The sequence below is a fragment of the Impatiens glandulifera genome, chromosome 8 (assembly GCF_907164915.1).
Source record: "Impatiens glandulifera chromosome 8, dImpGla2.1, whole genome shotgun sequence".
Lineage (NCBI taxonomy): Eukaryota > Viridiplantae > Streptophyta > Magnoliopsida > Ericales > Balsaminaceae > Impatiens > Impatiens glandulifera.
The window spans coordinates 27,941,492-27,967,529 of record NC_061869.1 but is presented as its reverse complement, the minus strand read 5'-3'; the positions used below and the strand labels follow the sequence as shown (position 1 = coordinate 27,967,529).

The 26,038-nt window shown below is 35.0% G+C and overlaps 4 protein-coding genes across 4 annotated transcripts; 2 read left to right on the top strand and 2 right to left on the bottom strand.

The window, feature by feature from the left end:
- Window positions 1-7,317: 7,317 nt before the first annotated feature.
- Window positions 7,318-8,446, bottom strand: LOC124913236 (uncharacterized mitochondrial protein AtMg00810-like). Its single transcript, XM_047453831.1, has 3 exons — window positions 8,363-8,446; window positions 7,550-8,295; window positions 7,318-7,492 (listed from the first exon to the last, which is right to left on the bottom strand). Exons 1-3 carry the CDS (start codon window positions 8,444-8,446, stop codon window positions 7,318-7,320), a joined length of 1,005 nt encoding a protein of 334 aa, XP_047309787.1.
- A 4,229-nt stretch (window positions 8,447-12,675) lies between these two features.
- Window positions 12,676-13,898, top strand: LOC124913235 (protein ALP1-like). The gene is made up of 4 exons (XM_047453830.1): window positions 12,676-12,942; window positions 13,020-13,251; window positions 13,372-13,559; window positions 13,656-13,898. The coding sequence occupies exons 1-4, from the start codon at window positions 12,676-12,678 to the stop codon at window positions 13,896-13,898; spliced, it is 930 nt and encodes a 309-aa protein (XP_047309786.1).
- Window positions 13,899-14,142: 244 nt separating this feature from the next.
- On the top strand, window positions 14,143-14,808 carry LOC124913234 (uncharacterized protein At2g29880-like). The gene is made up of 3 exons (XM_047453828.1): window positions 14,143-14,355; window positions 14,430-14,557; window positions 14,607-14,808. Exons 1-3 carry the CDS (start codon window positions 14,143-14,145, stop codon window positions 14,806-14,808), a joined length of 543 nt encoding a protein of 180 aa, XP_047309784.1.
- A 9,696-nt stretch (window positions 14,809-24,504) lies between these two features.
- LOC124913233 (F-box only protein 6-like) lies at window positions 24,505-25,647 on the bottom strand. Its single transcript, XM_047453827.1, has one exon. It carries the CDS (start codon window positions 25,645-25,647, stop codon window positions 24,505-24,507), a length of 1,143 nt encoding a protein of 380 aa, XP_047309783.1.
- Between the last annotated feature and the right edge of the window lie 391 nt (window positions 25,648-26,038).

The following is a 26,038-nucleotide window of genomic DNA, read 5'->3' as shown; positions in this document are numbered from 1 at the left end:
TAATTTGGTCACAATTTGGATTGTTTTGGTTTTGAATTTTGCCCAGCGTATTAGTGATCTTTCATGTATCAATAAAAAAAGTCATTTTTTAAAAAATGTTAATGTTTGTATGACAAGAATGATCTTGATTTCAATAACTTATTTGATGAGTAAAGCCAAAACATATTATTTACTCACTTCAGTGGAAACTTTCTTAGACTGAAACTTCAACCTAAATTATAAGTAAAATTGGAGAGCAATAAGTAAATTAGGAAGAATGTAAGTTGCCTAGAATATAATCAAATCCACATACCTGCTTCTTGATAAGGAAATTAATCCCAAATGCCAAATTTCCAATGTGCCACTTTCCTAATGTTTTAGAGTAAGTAATTCTAAGAGTGTCTGACAAAGTTGTGATAGTCTCCATACATGTAGAGGGTTCTTGAATAAGTCTATTTGAAATTCGATTAAATCCTAGATGAGCATGATTAGTTCTCTACCTCTTCCATCTCTATCTTCATCTTTAGAATCTTTATTCGTTAGCAATTGTCGATTTAAAGTATAATGCAAAAGAGCAGTTGCACTAGCTGTATTGACCATTGTTGCAGTTTCCATGAGTTTGTTATCCTAAAACCTGTAAATTAACAAGATGCTATTATAATATAATAGAATATAATTTCAAACCAACCATACAATGTATAGATGAAAGAATCCAATTTGTTCTTCAAAAGCATACAATTGTATAGATCAATTCTTTTAAGAAACAAAAGTAAAATGCTATAGAAATCATTCAACTTTGATTGCCATGGACAAACTAAATGGGAAGAAAACTAAAAATCGAACCTATGCTTAGTTCAAATTCCGGATATCCAAATAATCATCACGGAAAAAAAAAGAAAAAACACAAATCATCACCATCATTATCATTTCTCGTCAAAATGGTCAAATCCAATCATAAGATCGAGCAAGAATAAAATTAGTAGAAGGAATTTGGAATAAACTTGCCGAAATTTAAGCACATTGATAGATGAAAAATGAAAAAATACCTTAATATGATAAATTGGAATGAAGCCAAAACACTAAGATACAAAAGACTAAATGTCGAATACGCGAAACATTCATCATGAATTCATAATGTTGGGTTTTGCAACAGCAAAACTATGGATCTTCTTAGAAATCAAAACCTGTAGCAAATCAGATTCCAAATTGTCTATGACGATAAACAAATTACCAAGAACTGAAATAGCACAAAGCAATAAACGACAACACAATATACGTGGTTCGGTCAAAATTGACCTACGTCCACGGGAGGGATAAGTTTCACTAAGTCAAACAAATGTCAATAGTAAAACTTACATGCCCTGCTCTCAAATGAAAAAAGTGATTACACTAGGAATGATTGGACTACTCCACAATCAAAAGCTCCCCCAATCTCTCACTCTGGATCAGCCAAAGAACAAGAAGAAGAAGGAAACCAGAAAACCCTAGATCTGTAATTCACTCTCTCTCTATTTGGTATGTTATGAGAAAAATACCCAAAAAAAAGTATTTATACTCTAACCCGTTTTCATAAGAGAAAACCCTGACCCGTTTACCCAGAATTTAAAACCCGCCCGCAATGGCAAAGAACACCAACCATTCTCCCCCTTCCGAGCCATGGGAGAATGTTGCTATAAACATTCATCATCGTGACGCTTCTGCTAGAACCATTCCGGCTTTGGCACAACATATCTCATGCTTTCCTCTTGGTAAGCCCTTTGTCATCATATCTGACCCGTTCTCATCTGTGTGCACTTTCTCCAAGAATAACTCCTTCTTCTCGAGCACTTCACGGATCCAATGGTACCTTCTTTGGATGTGTTTTGAACGTGAATAGAAACTTGGATTCTTGCTCACATGTATAGCACTCTGTGAGTCACTAAACACCACAAACCTGTCTTGTGCAATGCCAATTTCTTTCAACAATTCTTTCATCCATCTCATTTCTTTACAACATTCAGTAATGACAATATATTCAGCTTTTGTAGTAGACAAAGCAACACATTTCTGTAGACGAGACTGCCATGATACAGCTCCTCCTCCAAAAGTAAACAAATACCCTGAAGTTGATCTCATTGTGTCAATATCACCACTCATATCTGAATCAGAAAACCCTTCAACATGTGATTTTCCAGTACCATAACACAAAGCGTATTTGGAGGTCCCTCGAAGATATCTCATTACCACTTAACCGCTTCCCAGTGTGTCTTACCAGGATTTGAAATAAAACGACTAAGTACTCCAACCGCATGAGCTATATCCGGTCTTGTACAGACCATTGCATACATCAGACTGCCTATTGCTGAAGCATATGGAACACTGCACATTTCTTGTCTTTCCTCTTCATCCTTAGGAGACATTGTCTTGTTTATTTTCAAGTGTGTAGCCAATGGACAAGCAACTGGCTTGCCTTGTCCATACAGAATCGTTTTAGAATCTTCTCAATATATCTCTCTTGAGATAACCATAGCCTTTTTTACACCCGATCACGAATGACCTGCATTTCAAGAATTTGTCTTGCTTGACCTAAGTCTTTCATCTCAAAATACTTAGCCAAATTCTTTTTCAACTTGGCAATCTTGAGTTTGTCTCTCCCAACAATCAGCATGTCATCAACATATAAGAGAAGTATAATAAAATCATTAGAAGCAAACTTTTGCACAAAGACACAGTGATCTGTAGACGTCTTTATGTACCCATGGATGGTCATGAACGACTCAAACTTAAGATACCACTGCCTTGGTGCTTGCTTCAAACCGTATAGACTTTTGACAAGTTTGCACACCTTGCTTTCCTCACCTTTCTTATTATAACCTTCAGGTTACTCCATATAAACATCTTCATCCAAATCACCATAGAGAAATGCAGTCTTGACATCAAGTTGTTCAACCTCAAGATCCATACAAGAAGCTAGACTTAACACCACCCGGATAGAAGTCATCTTCACTACCGGTGAGAAAATCTCATCATAATCGATTCCATGCCTCTGGCCAAAACCTTTGATAACCAGCCTAGCCTTGTATCTTGTCTTGCTATCATCACCTTCTTGCTTGATCTTGTACACCCATTTATTTTGTAATACTTTTCTGTTCTGTGGTCTTTCAACTAGATCATATGTGCAATTCTTTAGCAATGACCTCATCTCTTCATCCATGGCAGCTAGCCATTCTTTCTTATGAGCATCCTCAAGAGCCTCCTTATAGCATATAGGCTCCCCACAATCAGTTAGAAGAACATACTCTGTAGCAGGATACTTAGAACTTAATCTTTTCTTCCTAGTAGACCTCCAAAGTACCTCTGTTTGTTGATTCTGTTGATTTCCATCTTCTTGTTGAACTTCAAAATCAAACTCAACATTATCACCAAGATCAGTTTCAGTATTAGTATCATTTCCATGGCCTACAGCTTGACCCTGAGGAACATCATCATCACTATCTGAGTCTGAAGCTACATGTGGCCTTGTCTCCTCAACATCATGAGACAACTCAAGACCAGAAAGGTCACGTATGTATGCATCAAGCTTTTCACCATCTTCAAAATTATCAATAGTCTGATCTTCAAGGAATACCACATCCCGGCTTCTCAAAACCTTCTTATCAACTAGGTCATAACACATGTATCCCCACTTTTCATCACCATACCCCACAAATATGCATTGTCTGTTTTTTGCATCTAGCTTAGACCTCTCATCTTTTGGAACATGCACAAAAGCTCTGCAACCAAAAACACGTAAATAGTCATAATTAACATCTTTACCTGACCAGACGCTTTCTACACACTTATTATTCAATGGCTTGGAGGGAGAACGGTTGATCACATACACTGCCGTGCTCATGGCTTCAGCCCAGAAATGCTTAGCCAACCTGGCATGGGAGAGCATACTCCTCATCCGTTCCAAATTGTTCTGTTCATCCTCTCTGCCACACCATTTTGTTGTGGAGTCTTGGGCACAGTCTGTTCATGTCGAATACCCTACTCTTTGCAATAATCATCAAATGAGCTTATGTACTCTCCCCCATTATCTGACCGCACCCTCATATGTTTTCTTCTTGTCTCTCTTTCAACCAGCTTGTGAAAGACCTCAAACCTTGTTGCAACCTCATCCTTGGACTTTATAGCATAAGCCCAAACCTTCCTAGATGCATCGTCTATGAAGGTTACAAAATAGGAAGCACCGCCTATGGATTTAATCTTCATAGGACCACAAACATCTGTATGGACCAATTCAAGGACATTCTTTTTCAGTTCAACTTTTGACTTACTGAAGGAGACTCTGTTCTGCTTACCTTTCAAGCAATGCTCACAATTTTCAAGATGAGCATCCTTGAGATTCAGCAACTCATTCCTCTTGATCAAAACATTCAGCACCTTTTCACTAATGTGACCTAATCTCTTGTGCCACAACTTAGAGGATGACTCCATTAAAACAGAATATGCCGCATCATAGACAATTTTCAAATTTGTCTTGTATAAGGAACAACATTTCTTACCTCGTGCAATAACCAATGAACCCTTGCTTAGCTTCCATGCTCCACCACTGAAAACATTATGGTATCCTCCATCATCGAGCTTACCTACTGAAATCAAATTCATTCTCAAATCAGGAACATGTCTTACATCTCTCAATGTCAGGAGGCAGCCCATGTTTGTCTCAATTCTAACATCACCCAGACCAACTATCTTGGACACACCACTGTTACCCATGCGAACCTCACCATAATCATCAGCTTTATAGGACTGGAAGTAACCTTTGTGTGGAGTTATATGGAATGAGGCACCTGTGTCAACAATCCATGTTGTTTCATTTGAAGATGTGCTAAGACAGGAGTCTTGACAGTTAGAAGCGTATGTCAGTTCACCATCTGAAGTATAAGCAGATGTATCTGCACTCTGTTCTTTCTTTTCTCTGGGCTTCACTGTACCCTTAGCTTTATCATTTTTAAATTTCCAACACTCATTTTTCCAGTGACCCATTTTGCCACAGTAATGGCAAGCACCATCCTTCTTTGGAGCTCTACACTTGCTTCTAGACTTTCCCCTGTTTGAACCACTTCTATTATCTTTTGATCTTCCTCTATCAGCCACCAACATATCAGACTTAGAGGGTTTATCCCCCTTTCGATTCTCCTCATCAAGTAAGGAACTGGTGACAAATGCCATATTGACTTTACCATTTGGTGCTGAGTTACTGAGAGTGATAATAAGTGTCTCCCAACTTGCAGGCAAAGATCTAAGGAATAAAAGTGCTTGCACCTCATCATCAAAGTTTATCTTCATACTACTCAACTGATTCAAAATATTTTGAAATTCATTCAAGTGCTCAGCAATTGATTTATTATCAATGTACTTCAGATTCACCAGCCTTCGTACTAGTGCTGCTTTATTCCCTGCTGACCTCCCAGCATAGAGAGCTTCAAGTTTGCTCCACACACCATACGCTGTAGTCTCATTCTCAACATGGTGCACAACATTTACACCAACCCAGGAACGAATAAAGCTGCAGGCCTTTCTATCTATCTTTTTCCAATCAGCCTCTTTTGTAGTCTCAGGTCTAACACCCTCATTTTCAATTGCTTCATTCAAATCATCTGAAACTAACAGATCACTGATCATCAGTTTCCATTGCCTGTAGTTTGTACCATTCAGACTCACCATATCAGGTCTAGATTTCCCCATTATTACTGCCTTAACAACTGACAAAAACACCAGCAAAGAAACCAGTTGATCTCTTCTATGAATTTCGCCAAATAACCAGCAGAGCACTCTGCTCCAATGTTAAAACAGATAACCAATTAATACTGCTCTGATACCACTGTTGGGTTTTGCAACAGCAAAACTATGGATCTTCTTAGAAATCAAAACCTGTAGCAAATCAGATTACAAATCGTCTATGACGATAAACAGATTACCAAGAACTGAAATAGCACAAAGCAATAAACGACAACACAATATACGTGGTTCGGTCAAAATCGACCTACGTCCACGGGAGGGATAAGTTTCACTAAATTAAACAAATGTCAATAGTAGAAACTTACATGCCCTGCTCTCAAATGAAAGAAGTGATTACACTAGAATTGATTGGACTACTCTACAATCAAAAGCTCCCTCAATCTCTCACTCTGGATCAGCCAAAGAACAACAAGAAGAAGGAAACCAGAAAACACTAGATCTGTAATTCACTCTCTCTCTATTTGCTCTGTTATGAGAAAAATACCCAAAAAAAGTATTTATACTCTAACCCGTTTTCATACGAGAAAACCCTGACCCGTTTACCCGGAATTTAAAACCCGCCCGCAATGGCAAGGAACACCAACACATAAAAATATAGTATCTGAATAGAGAATATGGAATACATAGTGAAAACTCCAAAAGGGAATATTCCAAACCTGAAACAACCGATTTTCGCGAACAGCCAATAATTACTTGGAGTTTTTTTTTGAAGAATTTAACTAATACAATCTAAGTGAAGAAAACTTTATATATCAGATCCTAATTTAGGGTTTTGATCCTTTTTTCTTTCTTCTTCGTTTACTATTTACACCACCGTCCTCTCTCTCGTTTCTCTCTTATCTAATAATCATCTTGCCGAGATTTCCGGTTCGGGGATTAAAATGTAGTAGGTTTTGGGAGGGGCGCGACAGAAGAAGAAACTATACCAAAAGATATAATACCAAATTAGAGGTCGCGGTAGAAGAATGGATTAGAAAATATTCAAAAAGTTTACAAGAAGAATCGAGATTAGAAGAATCTTAGGGTATGTTTGATGAGGGAGGAATTGAAATTGGAATTGGAATTGGAATTGGAGGGGTCAATTCTAATTCTGATGTTTGTTTGAAGAATTAAATTTAGAAATTGGATTTAGAATTTAAATTCTGATGAAATTATAAACCATGTATTTATTACCTTTTGAATTCCAGCCAAAATATGTAAGAATTCTAATTTCATCAAACAAACACATAATACCCATATCTTTCTTGTTATTCATGTAAAATGGATTTTTACAACTTTTTTATAAGAAAGCATAGACTCTTCATATGCTTGACTCTTCAAATAACAAAATAAATCATTCTGCATATTAAATAGCTTCCACTCAAAACTCTTGGTTATCTCACCCACCCCTTATTATTACTCTAGGAATATTAAACATAAAAAAACCAAATACCTTATTAATTTAAGTTTATTCAACAAATTTCCCCCTTAAACTTAAATATTCTTCCCATCTTTCATTCCAATCAGCCTTTTACAACTCTCCAGCAGCGTGGTCGGTAATGGCTTGGTGAATATGTCAGCGGCTTGAGCTCAACTTTCAACATGCAGCTCAACCTTTCCTTCTTTGACTTGTTCTCTAATGAACTGAAATCGTACATCAATGTGCTTGCTCCTTCCGTGATTAACTGGATTCTTTTCCAATTCGATCGCCGACTTGTTATCAACTCGAATCACAGTCCCTTCATCCCGGATCAATCCCAAATACCTTAGTAAATTTGAAAGCCATACTGCATGTCACACACTCCAAGAGGCCGTCACATACTCTGCCTCGCAGGTCGACAGAGTTACAACAAGCTGCTTCTTTGACAACCAAGTAAAAGCTGAATTTCCGAGTAGGAATACATAACCCGAAGTACTTTTCCGGTCATCAACATCACCACACCAATCACTATCAGAGTAATCCACTAATCGGTAGTTATCTGATTTTGAATAGAAAATACCAAGTGAAAGAGTTCCTCGAACATATCTCAGAATTCTCTTCAAGGCCTTCCAATGTGTATAGCTTGGATCCTCCATGAATCTGCTTGTTATCCCAACACTCAACATTAGGTCGGGTCTCGTGCTTGTAAGATACCTTAGACTTCCGACTAAGCTTCGGTATCTCCCAGCATCAGCCCGTTCTCCTCCATCAAACTTTGAGAGTTTAGTGCCTGGTTCCATTGGAATTGAAATTGGGTTGCAGTCCTCCATTTTAAACTTCTTTAAAATATCAAGCGCATACCTCTCTTGGGATATAAAAATCCCTTCCTCTGACTGCTTCACTTCTAGGCCAAGAAAATATTTCATCAAACCTAAGTCCGTCATCTCGAACTCCTTCTTTATTACCTCCTTGAACTCCTCAATCAGTTTTGTGTTGCTTCCGGTGAATATGAGGTCGTCGACATAGAGAGCGACTACCATCATATCATTTTCTGATTTCTTTGTGTACAAGGCATGCTCGTACGGACATTGTTGGTACCCATTTTTCTTGAAATACTCGTAAATTCTCTCATTCCAAGCACGAGGAGCCTACTTCAGCCCATAGATGGCTTTTCTCAATCTCAGCACCTTCTTCTCATCACCTCTCTTCATATACCCAAGTGGTTGCTCGACGTGCACCTCCTCCTTCAACACTCCATTTAGAAATACTGATTTCACATCCATCTGTAGAATTGGCCATTGGTTTTGAGCAGCTAACGAGATCAGAAGTCGGATTCACTCCATTCTCGTGACAGGAGAAAAACTTCATCATAATCGATTCCCTCCTTTTGTCAATAGCCCTTCACAACTAGTCGAGCCTTATAACGCTCAACCTCTCCTTCGACATTCATCTTTTTTTTGTACACCCATTTTACTCCAATGGGTCGAGTTCCGTCAGGAAGGTCAGTTAGCTCCCAGGTTTTATTGCGTTCAATTACCCCAATTTCTTGATCCATAGCCGATCTCCATTTCTCGTCTTGTACAACTTTCTCAAAATTCAATACTTCTGAGTCGGCGAGAAGACATACAATGTGGACTTCATTTGTAGTGTCATATATCTCCCGTAGACTTCTCATTCTGGGCTGTAGAGGCTCAGATTCATCTTCTGAAAGCTCGGTGGTTGTTGATATCGGAGGCATAATAGCCTCTGAACTAGTTTCTTCCTCAATCGGGTTACTCCAGTTCTATGTCATTGATTCCTCCACGTGAACATCTCGACTCACCACCAATTTCTTATTAATAGGATCAAACAATTTATATGCCTTAGATTTTTCATCATACCCCATAAATATGTACTTCTTGCTTCGATCTTCTAACTTTGTCCTGTGCTGACTTGGTACTTGCCCATAAGCCACACTACCGAATACATTGAGATGAAAGACACTCGGCTTCATACCACTCCAAATCTCTTGAGTTGTCTTCTCTCCTAGCTTGGCATGTGGACATCTATTTTGCACATAAACTGCGCACTGCACTGCCTTTGCCCAAAACTGTTTCGGCATATTCTTTCCTTTCAACATAGATCGAACCATATCGAGTATAGTTTGATTCTTTCGTTCTGCTACACCGTTTTGCTACGGAGAATATGGAGCAGTCAAGAAATGCTTGATTCCATGTTCTTCGCAGTATTTGTTGAACTCGTTAGAAGTGAACTCACCTCCTCTGTTAGATCGGACTGCTTTGATAACTTTGTTTGTTTCTTTCTCCACCATCACTTTAAATTTCTTGAACATTTCAAACACTTCTGACTTCTCCTTCAGAAAATAAACCCACGTCTTTCTCGAAAAATCATCAATTAAAGAAAGGAAGTATCTTTTACCACTAAATGATTCTGGAGTTATTGGCCCACATAAATCTGTGTGAATCAGTATGAGTTGCTCCTTTGCTCTGTATTCAGAACTGCTTGGGAAAGAAGTCCTCGCTTGTTTCCCGATCACATATTCTTCACAGAACCTCTTTTCGAATATAATGTTAGGCAGTCCAAGCACCATCTCCTTTTTCACCAGCTCGTTCAACCCTCCGAAGTGAAGATGACCGAACCGATAATGCCACTTCATGGCCTCATCCTCTAGATCAAGTTGCATACATTTATCTTGAACTATTTTAAGCTCAAGTTTGTACATACGTTTTTTCTTCATTTTTACCTGGGCAATGAGTCTCCCAAGTTTATCATTCAGTTGCATTTCTCGGTCCTTCATTATAGCCGAGTACCCTTTCTCCATCAACTGTCCCATGCTTAGTATGTTGCTTTTGAGATCAGGTACGTAGTAAACATCTCTGATTTCTCCGATTCCCCCATTTTTCTGCTGATACCTGATCGTTCCTCGACCTTTGACGGCTACTTTTGAAGCATCGCCGAAAGAAATGGATTCGGACTCCACCTTTGAGAGTAATTTGAATAAGCTCTCGTCGCCGCACATGTGGTTACTTGCCCCAGTATCTAAGAACCAAAATGAGTTATCAGAACAGCTTGGTTTGATCTCAGTTTCTGGAATTTTTGTCACCAGCAACAACCCTTCATCTTCTTTCTCAGAAAAAAAGTTTGTTGGTTCCTCCTTTTTCTTCTCGGATCTACAATCTTTGGAAATATGACCCAGCTTTCCACAATTGTAACATTTTATCGAGTAACAATCCTTGACAACATGTCCATTCTTTCCACAGTTATAACACTCAATATTATTATTTGTGTTTGTCCGGCCACCCCGAGCTTGACCTCTGCCATGCCAGTTCTGTTGGCCGACTTGCTCACTTCCTCGTCCACCTCTTCCTCTACCACCTAGGCTTCTGCCTCTTCCTCTGCCTCTGGTACTCTGAGCATAAAGCACCTTCTCCTCTTTTATTGTCTCCTTCTCCTGGAGAGCCTGTTCAAGAGACTCCCTCTTCTTGTTTTTCCTTCTATACTCATGCGCTTCCAAGGACCCAACAAGCTCTTCAATGGTGAGCGTTGATAGATCCTTAGATTCCTCTATTGCGCACACAATATTTTCGAAACTATCTGTCAATGACCTCAGAATCTTTTCAACAACTCGGTTTGATGAAAGACTCTCACCATTCCGATTTAGTTTGTTCACCACGGTCTCCACTCGAGTAATGAACTCAGATACGCTTTCAGACTCTTTCATCCTCATGTTTTCCAGATCGCCCCTTAGGGTTTGAAGTCGGACTTGCTTCACCCGTTCGTCTCCTTTGTTTGCTATTTCGAGTGTATCCCATGCCACTTTGGAAGACTTTGCGTTAGCTATCTTCTCAAAACCAGATTCGTCGATAGATCGGTATAGTAGATATAGAGCCGCCCTATCTTTAGCTCGAACGACCTTCAACGCGTTCAACTGGACATTTGAATACCCATCTGTGTTCTCCGGTTCCTCATACCTAGTCTCGACCACATCCCAGTTATCTTGGGAACCGAAAAGGGCCTTCATCTGCACCTTCGAGTTGTCGTAGTTGACGCCTTTTGTCAACTTGGGTAGCGGGATGCCATTGGTTAGACCTGCCATTCCTCTCAAGTGTTTACACTCAACACACACACCTCACAAGGCTCTCGATCGCTCTTGTTTTTCTCTCTCAGCCAGCGCACACCGCGGCGTTCTCTTTTGAGACTAACAGGTTTTCTCACGCTCACCTCACACAAAATAGCTCTGATACCAATTTGTTGATTACAAGATGCCAAAATATATCTTTCTTGTTATTCATCTAAAATGGATTTTTACAACTTTTTATAAGAAAGCATAGACTCTTCATATGCTTGACTCTTCAAATAACAAAATAAATCATTCTACATATTAAATAGCTTCCACTCAAAACTCTTGGTTATCTCACCCACCCCTTATTATTACTCTAGGAATATTAAACATAAAAAAACCAAATACCTTATTAATTTAAGTTTATTCAACACTCCTTCCCCATTTTCCCTCACCTACCCATTTTCAGCTTTCACCTCTCTCTCTCTCTCTCTCCTTCCCCATTTTCCAGATTTCAGAGTCCGTATTATTTCACTTCCATTTAAACCTTCTTCTTCTTTCTCTTCTATTATGTAACGGGCAACAACGGACGACGGGCGAAGGGCGGCGACAAACGACGACGGACGACGATCTCTCACTGCTTTAGCATCAGGTACCTACCATATATCTATTCAACGCTCATTGGGAACACTTTCTATTTTTTTGTTTCTGGATCTGGATGTGTTTAAATATTCCTTTGGGTTTGAGTAATGTCATGTATTTGTGGAATAGTAGATTCTTTATTTTTGTATGTGATGCTTTATGATTATCAAGAAAGATTATGGCTATATATGGGTATATGGTAAAATTAGAATATGTAGAATATGATAAGTGTTAGTTTGATAAATATGTTTGTTAGTATCTAGTAAGATTATGACTAATTATTAGTATTTTGATGCCTAAGATTGATTCTAAATGCATTTCTGATTTTTCTATTTTAAAGTTTAAATTTATGTAATCTTAGTTTTTAAATAGAATAGATTTAAATCAGGTTATTTGGAGTTAGAATCAAATAAAAAGTAAGTTTGTTGATGATTTGAAACATTTTATAGATTAACACATCCTCAATACCTTTATGTCGCCATATTGCAATTGTGGATTGGTCACCATTAATTGCAATTGTGAAATATGAAAACAACATATGATACATATAAACCTTATTTAATTTTATTTATTTTGCAGAATGTGGTATCTTATTAATGGATGATAACAGTTTAGTACAATTAAAAAAAAGAAGATTACTTCTTGATGTGATAACTCAACTCACTATTGCAATTGTGGATTGGTTACAAGAACAACCTATAACAAGAGTCCCACGATATGACACTGAGGAAAATAATGCATTAAAAAAATATTATTAAAAAGATTATATGGAGAAAAATATAAGACTTGTTTTGACTTATTACGATTCACAAAACACAATTTCACTATGTTTCGTGAATTGTTGCGTGAAAAGGGTTTACAAGATAATAGCAATGTGACGGTTGAAGAATCTATAGCCATGTTCTTACTTGTAATAGGACATGGAGTAAAACGTCGGGTACTTGGAGGTATCTATATTCGTTCATTGGAGACAATTAGTAGGCGCTTTCATGAAGTACTACGCTTGGTTCTCAGTTTAAGTAAGGATTTTATAAGATTACCTAATCAAGTTGAGAATGTTTATGAAAATGATCATAAATGGAGGTGGTTCAAGGTTAGTATCAAAATTAAGTTTGACATATATTTGTAGATTATTTTAGAAATTATATACTTTAATTTTAATTTTTTTAGGATTGTCTTGGAGCTTTGGATGGAACACATGTTGAGATGACTATTCCACTTAAGGATCAAGGTAGATATCGAAATAGGAAACAACAGATAACAACTAATGTTTTGGGAGTATGTGATAGAAGGAGTTTAAAATTTCTTTATGTTCTTCCTGGATGGGAAGGTTCATCATTAGATTCAAAAGTTTTACGAAGTGCATTAGTGAGAGAAAAGGATCCATTTCTTGTTCCAACTGGTATTGTTTTTTTTAATTTTATTTATATTAGTAGCATTAAGAAGACTAATAAATTTGAATTTTATTTAGGAAATTATTATCTAGTTGATGTTGGATATGCTAATACTCCATGATTTTTAGCTCCTTATCGTTCAACTAGTTATCACCTAAATAAATGGTCAAGTCATGGTAATCGTCCTTCAAACTATAATGAATTATTTAACCTACGACACTCTTTAGCAAGAAATTCAGTAGAGAGAACATTTGGATTGTTGAAAAAACGATGGGCAGTACTTCTTCAACCATCATTTTTTGGTACTAATACACAGGTGAATTTTATAACATAATTATAAAATTGGTCATATTATTTCCTTGATTTAGATACATAAATATTTGTCTCAATAATTAATTTACTTGAATGACAGGTTCTTATTATTAATGCTTATTGTGTTCTTCATAACTACATTTGTGAAATTGCAAGTGAATTGGATTATCCATTGTTGCATGAGGTTGATTGTGATTTGGCACAACAATCAAATGAAGTATTTGATGTGGACTATGAAGATGTCATAATAAATGTACAAGGTGGTAGTCAATGGACAAATTTTAGGGATGATATGACAAAGGAGATGTATAGTCAATATCAAGTTAGGAGTGGTAGAACTTAATTACATGTTTTAGTGATTTTAGTTTATGTTAAGCTAGTATATTTGTGGTAATGTGTATCTTCTTTTATCAATATAAAATCTTTGTTGGTGTCTTTTCTAATCAATCTTATATTTTCACTCTATATTTTGAAAAGATAAAGAGAATGAAGACTAAATCGTATCTCAAATGGACATCAATGATGGATAATGTGTTAACAAATATATTGCTTGAGCAACATAATTTGGGAAATCATCCTCCTAACGGATGGAATCTGTAACATATGCTACTGCAGTTAGTACATTACACAATCAATGTAATGTTAATGTTAGTAGGGAAAATATACAATTGCGACTTAAGACTTGGGATAAACATTATGCTGTTATAAGTGCTATGCTTGGTACGAGTGGATTTGTATGGGATTGGGATAGAAAAGTGGTGAAAGTGGATAGTGAAGAAGTTTGGACAACTTATGTTAAGGTATATTAGTTTATGTTGCTTGAATTCTTATTTTAAGATAACACTTTATATATATTTTTGTGACTTGTTTATAGGCACACCCAGATGCGAGTCATTATAGAAGTAAAATTATTGAGAATTGGGAAGATTTGTCCATTATTTGTGGACAAGATAAAGCTAATGGAAGTGGAGATGAAACGGCTGATGAAGGCGCAAGAGCTATGTTTGAAGATATAGAGAGTTGTTTAAAATTAAGTAGATTAATCAACTAGTGTAGAACGACCTTCTAAAAGAACTCGTCATAATGATATGGCCACTGCAATATCCAAGATGGCTGACGTGGTTGGTAAGACAAACAATGTTGAAAAGACAAGTGCTCAACAAGTTTTTGATGAACTATCAAAAATTTCAGACTTAAAGGAGACACAATTTCTACAAGTTGTTGATGTACTCAAAACAAACGAGAGGAAGTAAGAAGTGTTTCTAACAATCCCTGAGCGTATGAGGTTGCATGAATTTTGTTACAAATAAAGAAGTGATCATGAAGTTATGAGATTTCCAATTTCTTATTTTGTGGGATTTTAACGTGTTTCTTTTGTTATTAAGACTGTTTATATCTCATATATGGGTAGAAAGATATACTTGAAACTTATTGAATACAAAATTGTAAAGTTTTCTATGTTACTTTGATCTTCTATAAAAATATTATTATAACTTGTTTGATGTTATGCTATCTTTTAGTAAAAAAATTGTCTTGCTGAAAATTTATTAAAATAAGTTGTTTTCTTTTAGAATTTTTGATTAAAATTATTGATATAAAGTTAATTTAAATTATTTGTCAAAATTATGTTCATAAAATAATTTCTTCCAAACAAAAGAATTAGAATTGAATTACAATTATATCATTTTCCTAAACATAGGTATTGGAATTGAATTACAATTTTATCATTTTCCAAACATATGAATTGTAATTGTAATTCAATGTCAATTCTCATGGAATTAGAATTAGAATTGTAATTGAATGCCAATTCTCATGGAATTGGAATTAGAATTCCAATTCCCCCCTAATCAAACACACCCTTAGGGAAAAAATAGTATATCCATCCTATGACAAACAAGATAATTGATGGAAATGCACCACAACAGTAAACAACAAATGCGGAATTTATCCTACGTTTGGCAACACTTTCCCAAACCGTTTAAACCTGTGAGAAATCTAACAAATAGGTATGCAAAATGCAATCAACACAGCCTTAAAACAGTGAGTAACACACCAAGAAAGCACACACAAACAACACAGAATTTTAGCGTGGAAAACCCCTCAATGGGTAAAAACCACGGGACACCTAGTGCCACTTAAAATCCACTATCACCAGTAAGAGAGCAATACAAAAGTCTTCTCTAGACAATACTAGAGGCATAAAAATTCATAATACCCTTGGAAACATGCACATCAAGGATATAGAAACAATCAAAGAACAAGAAAGGAAGAATATCACCAAAAATAACTGCTACTGTTCCGGCAATGAAACTCCGACCTCCAGACCTCAGAATCCGATCTCCACCGTCCAGAATGTTGGCCCAGAAGTTGTGAAGCTGCTGTCCAAATATTAGAACGATCCAACGGTGAAAACTCCGGCAATCATCAAAATACTAAGGCTGCTGAAATTAAAATTTTTCTCCTCTTTTCTTTCTTGATTTTCTCTCTCTTTCTTTTGCTCTTATTTCTTGCAAAAGAAGATTTCTCCCCTTTTATATTGCTCCCAAATAAGTGAATAAAGTGGGGCCCAAATGGGCCTATTTGCTGGGCTTTTCCTCATAGACTAACGAAACAAAAACCCAACAAATCTCCCTCTTTTCCTGACTATGAGGAAGGGTTCGCCATCCCGGCTATCGAACAACACACCTTCAACTTTTCCCTTGCCAATGCCTTTGTCAACATATCAGAACCATTATCATCAGTGTGAACTTTATCAAGTTCAAACAACCCATCTTCAAGAGATTCTCTAATCCAATGATACCGCACATCAATATGTTTCGTTCGCTTATGAAACATGGAATTCTTAGCAAGGTGTATTGCACTTTGATTATCACAAAGAACCACATAGCGTTGTTGCTTGAAGCCAAGCTCCTGAAGAAATCTTTTCAACCACAATAGTTCTTTGCAAGCTTCCGTTGCTGCCATATACTCAGCCTCTGTTGTCGATAAGGCCACACACTTTTGCAATCTTGATTGCCATGAAACAGCTCCCCTGCAAATGTCATCAAATATCCAGAAGTGGATTTCATGTTATCCTTATTTCCAGCCATATCAGAATCTGTGTATCCCATAAGCACCGGCTTTTCATTTCCAAATGTGATACCCAGTTTGGAAGTACCGCGCAGATATCTGAGAATCCATTTAACTGCTTCCCAATGCTTCCTGCCAGGATTTGAAGGAAACCGACTAACAACACCAACTGCATGAGCTATATCCGGCCTTGTGCATACCATAGCATACAACAAGCTACCAACCGCTGAGGCATATGGAACCTTATCCATATCTTCAATGTCCTCCTTTGAAGTAGGACAATCTTTACCTGTTAGATTAAAGTTGGTTGTAAGAGGAGAACTAACCACTTTAGCTTTTGTCCATGTTGAACCTACAAAGCACCTTCTCAATGTATCGCTCTTGTGACATATGCAACTTCTTGGCAGCTCTATCTCGAGTGATCCGTACCCCAAGAATCTGTTTCACTGACCCCAAGTCTTTCATTGCAAAAGACTTGCTCAACTGCTGCTTCAACTTAGCAATTCTTCCTGCATTCTTGCCAACGATAAGCATGTCATCAACATAAAGCAATAAAATGATGAAATCATCATCACCAAACCTCTGAAAGAAAACGCAATGATCTGAAGTAGTCTTTCGGTAGCCTTGCTCCCCATAACAGACTCAAACTTCTTATACCACTGTCTCGGTGCCTGCTTCAGCCCATATAGACTTTTCTGAAGTCTACACACATAGTCTTCTTTACCTTCTACCTGAAAACCTTCAGGCTGCTCCATGTAGATTTCCTTATCCAATTCAACGTGAAGGAAAGCAGTCTTGACATCCATCTGCTCAACCTCAAGATCAAGACTGGCCGCTAAACCGAGAACCACCCGAATAGAACCCATCTTCACAACTGGAGAGAAAATCTCATCGAAATCAATACCCTTTTTCTGGCTGAATCCTTTGACCACCAATCTAGCTTTATCTCTGGGTTGTGAGGTGAACTCATCAGTCTTCACCTTATAAACCCACTTGTTCTTCAATGCTCTCTTGCCTTTAGGCAACTTCACCAACTCATAAGTATTGTTCTTATATAAGGAATCCATCTCATCTTGCATAGCTTCAGCCCATTCTTTCTTATGCTCATCTTCTATAGCTTCTGCATAACACTCAGGCTCCCCCTCATCAGTGAGAAGAACATACTCATTTGCAGAATAACGTACAGAAGGATGACGATCTCTCGTAGACCGTCTGAGTGGAACACATGGTGGCATGTCTGGAACTGGTAACTCTAGATGAACAATTTCATCTACATCTTGCTCTTGAGTATCAACATCATCAGCACTATGGTCATCAATAGGAACATCATCTCCAACCTGTGTGTCAACATGTTGTAGAGGAACTGGACCCAAATCAATAAGATCATCACTATGTCGAGGAACTGTCTCTATCTTCTCAACATCCTTCAAAATCTGATCTTCAATAAACACAACATCCCGACTTCGAACAAGCTTCTTCTGAACTGGATCATAAAGCCTGTATCCAAACTCATCATCGCCATAGCCGAGGAACGCACAAAGCTTAGACTTCACATCAAGCTTTGACCTTTCATCTTTGGGAATATGCACAAATGCCTTGCATCCAAAGACTCGCAAGTGACTGTAAGAAACATCTTTTCCGCTCCAAACCCTGTTAGGAACATCAAACTGCAAAGGAACACAAGGGTTTAGATTAATAACATGTACCGTCGTGTTCAACGTTTCACCCCAAAAGGAACGCGACAACCCTGAATGTGAAAGCAAACATCTGACTCTCTCAACCAATGTTCTGTTCATCCGCTCTGCTAAGCCATTCAACTGTGGTGTCTTTGGAGGAGTCTTTTGATGCCGAATACCATGCTCTCTACAGTAAGCATCAAATGGCCCAATGTATTCACCTCCATTGTCTGTCCGAATACACTTGAGCTTTTTTCCAGTCTCTCTCTCAACTGAGGCATGAAACTGCTTAAACACATCTAAAACTTGATCTTTAGACTTCAAAGTATAAAGCCATACCTTCCGGGAGTGATCATCAATGAATGTGACAAAATATGAGCAACCACCAAGTGTTTTTGTCTTCATAGGACCACAAACATCAGAATGAAAAAGATCAAGTATGTTCTCTCTTCTGTAGGGAGGATGGCTCTTAAAGGAAACTCTGTTTTGTTTACCTGCAAGACAATGAGAACACCTCTTCAACTGAACATCATTTACACCTGATAACACTTCCTTCTTTGACAACAAAGCCATGCCCTTTTCACTCATATGACCAAGTCTCTTATGCCATATCTCAGTCATGTCAGCATTCTCCACAGCATTAACAATGCTCTTGGAGATCTTTGGTTGTACCACATACAACTTTGAGCACCTTTTACCTCTTGCCACGATCAAAGAACCACGAGTGAGTTTCCACAAACCATTACCAAAGTAGTTGTTGTACCCATCATCATCAAGTAAACCTGTAGAAATCAAATTTAATCTCATATCCGGGACATGTTTTACATTTTGTAAAACCAACTCCATCCCAGTATCAAACTTCAAACAGACTTCTCCAATGCCAACAACCTTTGATAGCCCACTATTACCCATCTTGACATCCCCAAAATCACCTGGAGTGTAAGATGAATAAAAATCTCTTCGTGATGTAACATGACATGAAGCTCCACTGACAATCACCCAACTCGCCTCATCATGTGCAAAGTTCACCAAATTATCATCACAACAAACAAAGAAATCATTAGTGATAGTATTCACTTCAACCTTGTCACTGCCATCGTCATCTTTCCTTTGATTGTTGTTTTGGTTGTTGTAGTTTTTCTTCTTGTTCTCTTTCTTTGTCTGTCTGCAGAACTTTACTGTGTGCCCCTTTTTACCACAATAGTAACACTCAATATTAGCATACTTCCCTTTACCGGAGCTGCTAGTACCACGCTGATTTCCTTTGTTACCCGGACCTCTACTCTGACTTCTCCCCCGCTTTTCAAAGACCAAGACATCTGATTGTGAAGAGGAACCCTGTGACTTTCTTCTCATCTCTTCATTCATAACACTGCCCTTAGCCAATTCCATGGTGATAATACCATCCGGTGCAGAGTTGGACAAGGATGCCCTAAAAGTCTCCCAAGAATCTGGTAATGTACCAAGTAGCCATAGACCTTGAATCTCATCATCAAACTTGATACCCATTCCTGAAAGCTGATTCATAATGCCCTGAAACGCATTTAAGTGATCTGTAATAGAAGTGCCATCTTTGTACTGTAACTTGATCAATTGCTTAATCAAGAACAGTTTATTGTTCCCAGTCTTCCGAGCATACAACTGTTCAAGCTTGTTCCACAAAGTACGAGCATGTGTCTCCCCAATAATATGATTCAGCACATTATCCTCCACCCATTGCCGAATATATCCACAAACCTGTCTATGCAAAATAGTCCATTCTGCATCTGTTTTATTCTCAGGTTTATCAGTAGCAAAAACAGGTAAGTAATAATCTTTCACATATAGGAGATCTTCCATTTTTGCCTTCCAAACATGATAATTTGAACCATTCAAATTAATCATCCTACTTGTATTAGTTTCCATCGTTCAAACAGTTCAATTCACAAATAAGCAACCAAGACTCTGATACCACTTTGATGGAAATGCACCACAACAGTAAACAACAAATGCGGAATTTATCCTACGTTTGGCAACACTTTCCCAAACCGTTTAAACCTGTGAGGAAGCTAACAAATAGGTATGCAAAATGCAATCAACACAACCTTAAAACAGTGAGTAACACACCAAGCAAGCACACACAAACAACACAGAATTTTAGCGTGGAAAACCCCTCAATGGGTAAAAACCACGGGACACCTAGTGCCGCTTAAAATCCACTATCACCAGTAAGAGAGCAATACAAAAGTCTTCTCTAGACAATACTAGAGGCATACAAATTCATAATACCCTTGGAAACATGCACATCAAGGATATAGAAACAATAAAAGAACAAGAAAGGAAGAATATCACCAAAAACAACTGCTACTGTTCCGGCAATGAAACTCCGACCACCAGACCTCAGAATCCGATCTCCACCGTCCAGAATGTTGGCCCAGAAGTTGTGAAGCTGCTGTCCAAAAATTAGAACGATCCAACGGTGCAAACTCCGGAAATCATCAAAATACTAAGGCTGCTGAAATTGAAAGTTTTCTCCTCTTTTCTTTCTTGATTTTCTCTCTCTTTCTTTTGCTCTTATTTCTTGTAAAAGAAGATTTCTCCCCTTTTATATTGCTCCCAAATAAGTGAATAAAGTGGGGCCCAAATGGGCCTATTTGCTGGGCTTTTCCTCATAGACTAAGGAAACAAAAACCAAACAATAATGTCATCCAATTACTCAAATCAGAAAAAGAAAATCAAAAGAATTAGATATGCACATTCAAACTAACTGAATATCAAGTTTTTTTTGTATAACCCCAAATATCATTTTAATAAATATAACGTGTGTGAGATTCTATGTTAGCATCAACTAGATAATATAATTAGGCAAAAGAATCCATTTTTTTTATCACTATAACAACATGTGTTCTCTAACTTATAACAATGTACAATATAATAGTGAAAACAAATAACTTAGTAGAAGAAAGAAGGTACAAATTTTAGGTAAACGAAATAGTGACAAAAGTTATATCTAAACTATAACTAACTATCTTCTAAACTAACAATAACAAATTGACATTTCTCTTGAACTACCTATATCAAATGGACATTTCTCGTAGTTCATCACGAATTCTAGAAGGCCAGGACAAATATATGTTCAATAATTCAAAAAATTAAGTTATTTCAAAAATTATGTTGTTTAAAAAATGAAGGTGATCATAAAATTTTAACAAACTATAATTTGTCTAGAAATAATAATCTCACCTTACAACAATAAGTTGATAATCTAGGATTCAATGTGATGAGGACTAACCGAACATGATTGCAAGTTAGAAAAACCAATTACTAAATAACATAAAAACACAGTTTGTGCTCATTGATCATAATTTTATTTGTTTACATGAACTGATCCTTGAACATCATTCTTTCTTTAAATTGTATACATAAAAACACTATAAAAATATATCAAACATTAGAACCTATAATAAATTTAAAATGTTTTTCGATATTATTATTTTATTGAATTATGGAAAAGTACCGGAACACCACACAACCATGATCCTCCTATTCTATTTAAAACATTTTTAGTGAGAATTAAACTCTTTCGGGATTAATATACAATATATAGAATAAGTGAAAGAAAATAAATAAACACTTAAATATGATGTTATTTGAATTGTGTGTAAATAATAAGATTTTTTTATAAAATCAATTAGTTTCAGATAACATAAATGTGTGAAGTATAATAAGTTTTATATTAAAATTAATCTAATTCCTACACCACAAACAATAATTTGTAGACACCTAATAAAAAAAATGACAAATAATGTTAGAACCCAAAATGCATTCTAAAACTGTAGACAATATTTGAGCAAATATTATTTCACCATCCTTTCTACTGAATGTAAATAGTTGTTAGATTTTAGAATAGATAATAGTGTTATAATTCACGCATCATTTAGGTGAGGATGGTAGAGGACGATAATCAACTTTTATTTTGAGAGAATTTATTGAGTTCTATTTGTTGAAGCCAACTTTTCTTTTGGAGAAAAATTATTGAGTTCTACTTGCTGAAGCCATAAGTCTAGACTAACCATAACAACATCGTACATGACTCTATATTTTTAATTCAGTTATCTTCTAGGTGTATGCTATTTCTTTTTATTAAATAATAACAAAACATGTTTATCATACCTAATTAGAATGCATAATTAGTGAATATTGAAGTCTATATATTCGTCCCTCGAGAAGAATTGTATACTAATTAAGAATTATTTCAAACCAATTTTGACATTTAACATAAATTTGTATAGATATTTAGTAATTGGGATAAAATAGATGTATAAAAATATTATTTTTTTTATAATATAGTTGTTTAAAATATATAAAATATTTAAGTGATATAGTTTAATAAAATATAAACATCTAATATATTATCCTATTAATTATATTTTTTCAAAATAAAAATAAAAATATTTATAAAAAAAAATGTTGAATGTTTCAAATTTTTACTAATTATAAATAAATAATTATCTATTAAATAAATACATTTAAATTAAATATAACGTTTTATTTAATAATATATTAGAACATATTATAATATTTTTAATGATAACTTTTGTTAAAATATTTTATATTTAAATTTTTAAATATTTAAATATTTTTTTATATAAAATTGCTATTTTATTTTTAGTTTTATATTTTAATAAATTTATTTTAATTTTATTATTAATATATAATATTTAAAATTAATTATATATAAAAAATTATATTATTATTAGTTATAGTAATTATTATTAAAATTTTATTTTAAATTATTCATTAATATTATTTAAATAATTGAAATGATTTATTTAATAAATAATTTTTTTTTATTATTATGTTAATAATAAAATAACTTATAATATAATTATAATATATATATATATAATATTATAATTATAATTGGGAGGTGCTTTTCCCACCTATATTATTCCTTTGGACCCACTCCTCACTTACCTCTAAAATTACTTATTTATCCATATCATTTTTATATATTTATTTTTCTTATTTTATTTATTTTAGTTATTTAATTTTATTTAATTATTAAGTTTTTTTATAATTAATTATAATTAATTAATTTTTAATATATTTTTTCTATTTTATTTATTTAATTAAAAATAGAAAATATTATTATTTTTATATTATAATTGTTTAAAATATATTAAATATTAAGTTAGTCTTAATTTAATAAAATATAAATATATAATATTTTATTATATTAAATATATATATATATATATATATATATATATATATTAAAATATTTAAAGAATGATTCATTTTCAATCCTAATTTAAAAAAATATAAATATATAATATTTTATTATATTAATTATATATATATATTTTAAAATACTTAAAGAATGATACATTTTTTTATAAATAAAATAATCAAATAAAATAAAGTCTATAAAATATTATATATTAATAATTAATCAAATTAAAATTAAATATATATTTTAAAAAATTATAATATAAAAATAATAATATTTTGTATTTTTAATTAAATAAATAAAGTAGAAAAAAATATATTAAAAATAAATTAATTAATTATATTTAATGATAAAAAACTTAATAATTAAATAAAATAAAATAAGTAAAATAAATAAAATAAGAAACATAAATATATAAAAGTGATAGGGATGAATAAGTAATTTTGGAGGTGAATGAGAAGTGAGGTGGTGAGTGGGAATAAGAGAGGGGTGGGAAAAACAAAAATAGGAGAGTGCAGATAATGTGAGAGAAAATGTATCACACTCCCGAATGAGGTTCATTCCTCCCAAATTTAGTGTCTGAATTGGATGAATCCTGTATCTGGGAATCAGATCAATATCCTAGAATCAAAATCCCCACAGAAACATCTCAATTCATTCCATTTCCCATATCTTGAGTACAAAAACTCGTATCAAGCATGCCTTAAAAAGAATTAAAAAGAATAGAATAAAGATTGCAATCATACAATTATTGACACTCACTCCTCTGTTGCATACACATAAATTATAAATCTACCTAAAAAATATTATTTTCATATAAAGTCACCAATAATCAAAATGCAATGTAATAACTATAATAAAATCAACTTAATATTTCATAGGATAAGCAAAAAAATTCATTATTAATAAAATAAAATTGTTAATAACAACTTAATATTTCTCAAATAAGCAACAAAATCCATTATTAATAAAATAAAATTGTTAATAGTAACTTAAATTGTTGTAGTAATGCAAGGATAGAATGTAATGCCACGTACAATCCTTTGATGTGCCATTCCTCTGGGAAGTATTGACCTTGAAACTTGCAACCATTCTTTCTTTGAAACATCATAAGTAACCAACATGTTCATTTTTTCAAATCTAAACCACATCATGATCAAGTCTTTGTTACCTACACCAATCATGTTATTGTTCTTCCGATACAATTCCATGCACCACTCACTTGGCATTGTGTCAACCTGTTTCCACTGTAAAGTTGTTTTTTCTAACTCCCAAATGCAAACAGAAACACACGGTTTTATGCCAATCAATATTGAACCAACCAGCATGATTCGTCCCCCACATTCAACGATAAATCGGTCATCCATAAAAATATAAGGATCCGGGACTAAGATATGATTCCAAATGCCCGACAAGATATTGTAAGAGACCATACCATTTGGAATCGAACACATAAAGTATAGACAACCATCGACATAGATAGCTTGCAAACGCATGTTCAAAATCAATGGCATGTTTATGCTCGGTATGGCTCCCGATTTATACCACGTATTCTCAATTGAGTCATAAATTATGTACTGACCGTTGATACTTAAGCAGAGCATCTTGTAGCCCTCGGCTAAGGATTTTCCATTCATCCACATTCCAACTACTACTCCAGACCAACCCATGTTTGACCAAGCCGGAAGCTCCTTGAGTGTTTGAGTAAGCGGGTTACCAACGAAGAAACGCGTTTGATTAATATCTGTCAAACAAACAATACCGCCAACGGAAGCTTGAGGGAAGATAACCAGCTTCTCTCGAAAAGAATGTAATTTTAAACGATGCCATTTGTTCGAGGAGGGATCGTACATAGATGCGGTGTTTACATTGTTTTTTGTGATAGTGTAGAACCAAGGTTGAGTGATGGAAAGTTTAGCATATCGTTCCTGAAAGGTATGAGAAGTCAACATGGAGTTCCACTTTCCGCTAACTGAAAGGAAACGAAAGACGGTAACAATTGGTAATCTTGCCCCAACGACTTCAAAGAGGTCTTCCGGGAATTTTCCCCATATCTTTGGTGACATTTCATTAGACGAAGACATGGTCAACTTATTTCTACTTCCTTTCCTTGTAGGAGTTTCGTCTGACTCCATCATTTTCAAGGTTAATATTTTTAATTCTTCACTGTGGAGATCATCATCAACCTTCTATATGAGAAGCTGTAAAATGGAAATATAATTAAATAATCCTTAAGTCTAAATAATAATAAAAAATGAATTAAAACAAATATGAGAATTGAAATTGAACAACGAAATCTTATTTCTAATTTACCCTAAATAAACATAACTTAACATTAAATATGATAATAAGATTTATTTACAATATATTCAAGGATCTATGCACGATAGATATGACACAATCACATACCCTAAATGTTTTCAAACACTAAGACGTCAATATATGATTAAGACAAATTAGTATGATAAAATAATTACACTCTGAATGCTTTTATTTTGAATCAACCAAAATAAATTGTTTCAAATC

What these genes read in the sequence shown, in the direction of transcription:
- LOC124913236 (XM_047453831.1), bottom strand. Translation starts at nt 8,446, where the DNA reads ATGGCCAATTCTACAGATGGATGTGAAATCAGTATTTCTAAATGGAGT. An exon ending in CACGTCGAGCAACCACTTGG is followed by an intron (nt 8,296 to 8,362) that starts GTATATGAAGAG and finishes GGGCTGAAGTAG; the next exon opens with GCTCCTCGTGCTTGGAATGA. An exon ending in CTGTCGACCTGCGAGGCAGA is followed by an intron (nt 7,493 to 7,549) that starts GTATGTGACGGC and finishes AAATTTACTAAG; the next exon opens with GTATTTGGGATTGATCCGGG.
- LOC124913235 (XM_047453830.1), top strand. Translation starts at nt 12,676, where the DNA reads ATGTTTCGTGAATTGTTGCGTGAAAAGGGTTTACAAGATAATAGCAAT. An exon ending in ATAAATGGAGGTGGTTCAAG is followed by an intron (nt 12,943 to 13,019) that starts GTTAGTATCAAA and finishes TAATTTTTTTAG; the next exon opens with GATTGTCTTGGAGCTTTGGA. An exon ending in TCCATTTCTTGTTCCAACTG is followed by an intron (nt 13,252 to 13,371) that starts GTATTGTTTTTT and finishes CATGATTTTTAG; the next exon opens with CTCCTTATCGTTCAACTAGT.
- LOC124913234 (XM_047453828.1), top strand. Translation starts at nt 14,143, where the DNA reads ATGGAATCTGTAACATATGCTACTGCAGTTAGTACATTACACAATCAA. An exon ending in TTTGGACAACTTATGTTAAG is followed by an intron (nt 14,356 to 14,429) that starts GTATATTAGTTT and finishes ACTTGTTTATAG; the next exon opens with GCACACCCAGATGCGAGTCA. An exon ending in GATGAAGGCGCAAGAGCTAT is followed by an intron (nt 14,558 to 14,606) that starts GTTTGAAGATAT and finishes TTAATCAACTAG; the next exon opens with TGTAGAACGACCTTCTAAAA.
- LOC124913233 (XM_047453827.1), bottom strand. Translation starts at nt 25,647, where the DNA reads ATGGAGTCAGACGAAACTCCTACAAGGAAAGGAAGTAGAAATAAGTTG.